This window comes from Necator americanus, chromosome IV, assembly GCF_031761385.1.
Source record: "Necator americanus strain Aroian chromosome IV, whole genome shotgun sequence".
NCBI classification, from domain to species: Eukaryota; Metazoa; Nematoda; class Chromadorea; order Rhabditida; family Ancylostomatidae; genus Necator; species Necator americanus.
The window spans coordinates 17,289,122-17,296,754 of NC_087374.1; the positions used below are offsets into that span (position 1 = coordinate 17,289,122).

Genomic DNA, 7,633 nt, shown 5'->3' on the forward strand with positions numbered 1-7,633 from the left:
ATTCGAGGGTGGTCAAATGAGGGCCATTGCAAGCCTAGGTGTTGGTAGCCTTTTGTAAGTTTTTGTTAGAGAAGCTAGTAATATTTGTTTTCCCTTTTTCGTTTACTGGATCTCTCCAGTTGAGTCCAGAATGGTTTGAAGCTATGGGGTTCAGTTAATCTGGTTCTTGTTTTTTTTTCTCCTGAATGCCGATGTTTCTCAAAATTCGTGTAGAAATGACCTGTGTTAATCTTCACTGCCACCTATCCGTAAAAGAGCTGATTTATTACATTCGTTTCATCTGCCCTGCTATAGTCACAAATACGTTGCGATGAGTTCAGTCCATATCGGATTTCGAAGGTGCCAAATCACCTTTTTTTCTTTGCAGTTAGTAGAAGATTCTTCAAAAGGAGGCAGGTTTTGATTGTGACCCGGTCTTTGCCTACAAATAGTGGCAATCTCTGAGTCACGTTCTCCAGTCCCTTCGTATGGAGACATAAGAAAAACAGGTCTCTCCTCTTGAAGCACTTCATAAGATCTGGTTTGATTGCATACATGGACTTATGCCACATTTTAAGCCAAGTCAATTTGGTCACATCTACTCAAAATACAGTACTGTCACAAGCAAACAATACATTGTCTAGATACTACAGTAACAAAATGAGGCTGAGAGCAAAAAAAAAAGGCAAGAAGGCAGTATTCGTGAATATTGGGGCGAAGTAGGAAAAGGGAATGTTAAAGACCTCCACCTGAAATCCGTACCACCTCAGATTCGTGGAGTAATGCCTTTAAGCGCACTACTTCACAGCCTGTGGATCCTATGAATGAAGTGTGAATCTTTGTAAATCGTTTGCGTCAATTCCTCATATTTTCATTTACGTAGCACTATTTCCTTTTGTACTTCAGATGCATATTGTCGCTCTTCTTCGTCGAGCATCTGTATTAACAGCTCGTAGCACGAACCTTCCGAATTTATCCGGGAAATGTTTTCAAATACGAACTGTTCCTCTAAGACAGTGTTCTTCGACAGCTCAGTCACGACCGAATGAGACCGATGATAAGAAGGACAGCGGTAATTGATTTGTGTATTTATGAAAGGTTATTGTCATATACATTTCTCTTGTTAGTTTGTTTCCTACGTCTACTTCTCTTCTTCTAGAGTAATGATTGAAATTGCTGCTCGACTTCTATTTGTAGCGAAAGTTCGGCGAGCTTATGCCCTAGGAGGATGTTTGATGTGTATGTGGCTTTCTGCACATGCATTATTATTGTATCGGCGCCGAAATGAGCATCGGAGTCTAAACGAGAAACTTCCACCTATATCTTGGGAGGAATTCGTGCAAAAATATTTATTACTTGGGAAGGTATGCAGTTCTCATTATTTTTGTCACATTATTTTGTGTTTTGCTCCATTCTTTGGTCGTTGTCGTTGTTGTAGGTGAAAACGATAGTGTATCAACCACATTTCGAAGTTGGCAATGTTTATCTACATTCCGCTACGGAACAATTAATGAAAAAGGCGTTGTTGGATTGGGTATGCTTTTCTTCCTTTACTATATTTCAAAAAGATAGAGCACAATCAGTCGATCATATTTACAACTGTTTATTTGTTTCAACTGCTATAAGAACTCATGTTATTATTAACTCATATTATTATCTGCTAAGTTTAAACAAAATGCACATTTCCTAGACATAAGCGTTTTTTTTTTTCGTTTTTCATAAAATTACACATAGACTGCCGCAAACATGAGTTTACACTTAAATGACGTCTCGAACATAACTTTTAATATTCCATAAAATACAATTAGATGGCGCCGAATGTATTTCACAAATTTTGCTGGCTAAGGAAAGGAAAAAGGGAGTGTGCATTAAAGGCATCATCCCAGGAATCTGGGATGGTGCGAATTTCAGGTTGGTTATGCCTATACGGGGTTGTGTACTGTGGATAGAAGGGTGATTCCGTCCATTTCTTCTTAATTACCGTAAAAAACGGCTCGGAAAACACGGCTTCGATCGTTCCGGCGCAAGGGTGGTTGCAATAGAAAAAACGTTCCGGGGTCGCCCTTTTACACACTGAACATGAACGGAATCACCCTCTTCCCCACAATCTACGACCCCGTACAGGCATAACCCACCTGAAACCCGTACTACCCCAGATTCGTAGGGTGATGCCTTCAAGCAGAGAAAAAGCATGCGCTGCGACAAGCGCATCGCAGTCACCCTGTTCAACATATTCTTTACTGACTAATTATGAATCTATGCGGTAGCACAGGATTTCTTCTCCAACTATTTCAGCCTTTTTTAGGTTCATGCTGCTCCGGACAAATTCTCTCGCCCTCCAGATGTGAGATTTTTCTTCGAAGGTGATGCAGCTGCTGTGGAACATGCAATAAAAACGCTTCAAAAGCAGACTCATGACTCCGCAAATCCTTTAGTGGAGGTTGAGTTCGACATTGATCAGTTTCCAAGCAACAGGTTTGTACCTTTATGTTTGGTTTTTCTTTGAACAAAAAATATTCGGCATTTGCAGGGAATTGGCTTTCATTGTTATAAGTACTTTGTTTACTCTGGCTGCAATTACACTGATGAAATGAGGATCTTCTTATGTTGATGTTTCATAGTTATGACGTGTCACTCAAATTCTAAAGTTACCAGCTGGATAAAGACTGGGTAAATCACTGCCTGACTGTTGACCTGAAAACCACCAAATTTCGGATATCGGTGCTCTTTACTGTACGTTACTAGCTTGTCTTTGATAGGTAAGAAGTTGATTCAAATTTAGAGATGTATCATTAATTTCATGCTGTTTGTTATAATTGAATAAAAGAAACAAACGTGCATAACTCAGTCTCTTTGAAAGGAGTATAACACAACAGAAAATTCCAAAAAATCCTAATCAGGGGACATAACGTGCTGTTAGTGAGAGAGTACAACATGCTGTTTAAGCCAACACTGTTTTTTCTTCCTCACTTCTTGAATAAATCCTGATCGGCAGTTCTCTTCTCATCATATGGAGGCCGGTTTTTGCTGCATCAACCGATAGGCATCCAAATTCGTTAAGACTTATGTCTATTGCGTCTAAGTCCACTTCATCAGGTAGAGTCCATCTGCGCAAGAATGATCTAAAATTTGGTGAGAGAATAAGTAAGTAAATAAACGAGACAACGACGTTCTCCTCATATAGAGACACCACCTTTGGATGTATCCAGCGCCACCAGGCTTTTCCTGATTTCCTTCAATGATGAGGTCTCGACCGGTGAGGTGAACCCGGAGTTCTTCCGGTTTGTACAAAGAGACGTCTATTGACAATGCGAATCTAGTGGTGTCATTGATTACCTTCAATTATCAATCAATGATATTTGAAGTACGATTGCCAAGTTGTCTACTTCTATCAATCGAATTTTTATGTCGGCAACGAATAGCCCTCGAATATAAGGAAAAGTAGCTTAGACAATGATGTGGCTGGTTATTCCGTTCTATAAATAGGAATGGAATCTAGAGAAGTAACCTTTTTTTAACCAAAAAAGAAACATCGCAGCTAAGGGCAATAGGATAGACCTTGGTAGAATCTGCTACGCCACATCAAATCTGCGAAAATGATTGTTTTTGATGTTTGTAGTTGCTCAAAACACGCGTGCCCACCGTAAGGAGTTGAAGAGGTGGAGCCCGTTTTTCGCTAAGTGCTATGGTCGGCAATATAAATCAGTGCATTTTTTAGGCGTTGCGAAAGGTGCCAGTTACTTGTTGCATCGATAATTCAATAGCGCTTCTGAGAATTTCGCAGCAGACTATTGTGGACGAGTTTGGACGAGTTTTTTTTCAATGTCGAAATTCTTTGCTGACGCACAGCACAATGCACGTTCAACGTAGAAATGCAGGAAGGAAAATTGAGCTTGCGTTTCAAGCAGCGGGAACGTGTGAGCTGCGGTGGACGCGTCACAGAAACGCAGTTGCGAAATGCGAAATGCAGATGCACTCTAACGGGTAGTAACGGGATAATTTTCCCCACTGCCATATAGCATACCTTAAAGATATTATTAAGAGTACAAATAAGTTTTAAGGGATTTACAAACGATGGCGTAACTAGCACTAAATCGCATCGGAGCATCTAGCAGCTATATGCATGTAAGGCGTCGTGATTTCTCTCCAAAGATATATGTCATTTTGCTGATATGTAAACAATCTATTTTGTTTATACCCTATATCACCTTTGTGCCAACAAAGCACAATTTGCGGGGAGCGCTGCTTTTTTGTTTTAATTTCAAAGAAATGCAGCTTGCGGACATCGATTGTTGTTTGAAGAATATAGAGAACATGCTCGGTCAATAAAACATGTGAGCAGTGATTTCGGTGTTTCAAAAGTGACGATTTAGACACAAGCGACAAGAAAAAAAAACGCCTAGGGAGGTCTGTAAAGTTTAGAGACGCTGAGGTGGAGGCCTTATTAGACCAAGATTCATGCCAAACTCAAGGGAAGTTCGCTGAAACCTTGGTAGTGACTCAACAGGCGATTTCAAGCCGTCTCAAGTCCATGAGTATGGTGGGAAATCAAGAAACGTGGGTTTCGTATGACCTCAAGCCAAGAGACGTCGAACAACTGCTCCGAAGGCAAAATCGGAAGGATTTTTTTTTGCACCGAGTCATGGCTGGCCACGAAAAATGGATCCACACCAACAACCCAGAGCGCAGAAAATCGCAGCGTCAGCCTGGCCATGCATCAACTTCAACGGCCAAACCGAATATTCAAGAAGCTAATGCTGTGGATCTGGTGGGGCCAGCTCGGAGTGATCTGCTATGAGCTACACCAACCTAACGAAACCATAACTGGTGAACGTTACCAACAACAGTTCACACAATTGAGCTGAGGATTAAATCAAAGCAGTCAATTAAATTAAATCAAAGCCATCAGTGATTTATCCTCTCAAGCACCTCATCTCAGAAAACATTCAAACGATAGGTAAACCAAAACAGCAGCACATCAGCTGGTACTTACCTCATTTACAAGGTCTGGTTACGCTACAGACCACCACGTACCACAACTATGAGTCACAAAGGTTTTTTTTTAGGGACCTCACGGCCCGTCCCGTAGATGAAAACCCGTATAGGTCTTGATATGGGGGTAGTTCGTTTGTGATCGCAATCGCGATTGCACTCATCCTTCCTGTTCATTTTTGGATTTTATCGGTGATCCAAAATGCCTCTAGTGTTCTGCATGCTGTGATCTCGGACTCGTAGGATAGTATACTAACTCCCTATATAATCGTCACCGCACAACATGCACGTGATACGATACGAAATCAATTGAACTACATTCCAACATGCCAAGATTCTAAGACAGTCGAACATGGGCAATACTGGGCCGTGTGTCGTAAAATTCGTCAAAGATACTTTGGAGGTGCTTCGATGGGGTGTCCTATTCTACCCGCTGTATTCACCACACATTGCTCATTCCGACTATCACTTCTCTCGGTCGCTGACCAATAATCTGGGCGGGCTGCGCTTCACTTCTTACGAAGAAGCTAAAAATTAGACCGATCCTTGGCGATGGAAAATACTTCCATTATACCGGCTTTTTTGAAGAAAGCTTCAAAGTTACAAAAAAAACATCAAAACTTATTTGTACCCTCAGTAGTACAATTTGAATTGTAAATGAAGTCGCTTTGGGTCACCTCCAAAGATTTTTTGGAGGTATTTTTTTTTCCAACTCGGGGTCCGTATGGCGCCTGAAAGATGAAAAAAAAAACCGTAGCTAACGATGGAAAATACTTCCATTATACCGGTTTTTTTGAAGAAAGCTTCAAAGTTACAAAAGAAAAACATTAAAACTTATTTGTACCCTCAATAGTACAATTTGAATTGTAAATGAAGTAGATAGCGTATATAAACATAGAATTATATAAAGTAAATAAAGTTCGGAAACTTGCATACTTGTATGTTATCCGTCGATTTTTGTTCTATAGGCTCAGGACCATCCAAACATGATTTGATATAACAACTTAAATCACGTACATATTTCTCAAGAGCACCTCCTGTCCACATAATTACTGCTAAAATGTCATCCTTACATCGTGATCACATTACAAAGAATAGTATTCAAAGGATTATGATGACTTTTTGATAATATTCGTCAGTGGAAATAGTCGGAAAGAACATTTTTCTATAGGAAACGAGTTTTCCAAAAAGACCACGGATAGATCACGATCGATATTCTACATTTATTATTCTACGAATGGTTTCGTGCCACGCATGCTATGAATGCTGTATGCCATCATTAAAACACGTGCAAACTTCTTGCTGCGAAAAATTCGGATACAATGTAAGAAGAGCGTACCGTTAACGGTATAAAACTGCCGACTTATGCATCTGAACACACTGAAGATAGAAGTTAAGCTCATCTTACCTTAAGCTAAAAGACGCGATAAATTAGCAGCAGTTCCTGACAATGCACTGGCACCGTCCGTGTCGAAGATTGAGCACCCGGCCAATGTCTGTTTTAACTGTTGCGATTTAAAAACATACGATTAAACAACCAATCAATAGTTATTCCCCGTTGAACACGTGCAAACAGATCTAATTGGTTTCGTGCCACGCATGAGCGGGACGGAAATGTTTTTTAAGTATTCAACCTGGCGTATTTTTTCCTTTCTTCCTCAGACTCTCTGCTTATGTCATTTGGAATGTTCGTAGCACTTTAGCACTTGGTCTGATTCATCGACTTATTCCTTCGTCCCTCTGCGATATGAGTTCTTCCATAAGCAGACGTACAGGCAATGGTTAACATACTTTGCCAGGGTGCGGTTGTGCACATACTCGTCAACACTTATGTTTAGTCGGGCGACCGTGACGCGTCCGATGGGAACAACAACACTCTTCCTTGATTTCACATCTTTTTATCTCTCCTTTGCGTATTGTTATTGCATTTCTCCGAAAGCGTATTGTTGCTTCCATGGTAGAGGATTCTTGCGCCGACTGTAGCATCGTTTTCAAATTTGCATCTCTTGCATACATGTAACATATCAGGTCCATTTCAGCGTAAAAATATTCATCGTTAAAAACGCAATTGCATACTTTCGTCTCGATTTCAAAACAATTCGAACCGTTGTTGTTATCTAATTATACAATGGTTTCACGGCTTAGTCATAGTTTCCGGCATGGATGACTAATGTTTTGTGGACCTTTATCGAATTTGTACTTATTCCTTCTCGAAAATCTCGTTCCTCTTCGATTGGATGGAATTCTTTGCGCTGTAGCAGCAAAGTCTTCTTCCCTAACATTCTCTTAGAGGATTAGCATTCGCTTCCCAGCTTTTTATAGAAAGCGCTGGGTTTTTTTTTTCTTTGAACAGACAGGAATACCGAACAGGACCGATTGGCATCCGACTTTTTCGAGCAGCACGCATTCCACTCTTTCCGTCTATGTCATCGATCATTAGCCAATATTCCATGTTCTATTAGTGATTAGCGAAGGATAGGACGGTGAAGACGGGTGCGCACCAGGTCGTCATCACATGTATGTTGCTGCCACTGGCATGTTTGCTCCAGGTCTGTGGATCATTTTGATTCAATCCTGCAGTAAGTAGTTGTGTGATAGAGTGGTATCAAGTTGCTAATTTCTGTCATTTATAAAATCTCCTATTTTGTGCGTTTGTATGCAG

At 40.5% G+C, this 7,633-nt stretch overlaps 2 protein-coding genes across 4 annotated transcripts; one reads left to right on the forward strand and one right to left on the reverse strand.

Annotated features, from left to right (window-relative positions):
- Nucleotides 1-885: 885 nt before the first annotated feature.
- RB195_001636 (uncharacterized protein) lies at nucleotides 886-2,573 on the forward strand (the record flags this gene model as incomplete). The annotated part of the gene is made up of 5 exons (XM_013442814.2): nucleotides 886-1,051; nucleotides 1,177-1,343; nucleotides 1,418-1,513; nucleotides 2,285-2,454; nucleotides 2,510-2,573. 5 exons carry the CDS (start codon nucleotides 886-888, stop codon nucleotides 2,571-2,573), a joined length of 663 nt encoding a protein of 220 aa, XP_013298268.2.
- Nucleotides 2,574-2,614: 41 nt separating this feature from the next.
- Nucleotides 2,615-7,423, reverse strand: RB195_001637 (uncharacterized protein; the record flags this gene model as incomplete). 3 transcript variants are annotated; one of them, XM_064198525.1, is made up of 7 exons in its annotated part: nucleotides 2,615-2,673; nucleotides 2,950-3,086; nucleotides 3,173-3,315; nucleotides 5,908-5,974; nucleotides 6,006-6,026; nucleotides 6,380-6,385; nucleotides 7,335-7,423. In XM_064198525.1, 7 exons carry the CDS (start codon nucleotides 7,421-7,423, stop codon nucleotides 2,615-2,617), a joined length of 522 nt encoding a protein of 173 aa, XP_064054405.1. The 3 variants fall into 3 exon arrangements, with proteins under 3 accessions (XP_064054405.1, XP_064054406.1, XP_064054407.1); XM_064198526.1 differs by having other exon boundaries at nucleotides 2,950-3,101; XM_064198524.1 differs by lacking the exons at nucleotides 2,615-2,673; nucleotides 6,380-6,385; nucleotides 7,335-7,423 and having other exon boundaries at nucleotides 2,921-3,101; nucleotides 5,908-6,018.
- Between the last annotated feature and the right edge of the window lie 210 nt (nucleotides 7,424-7,633).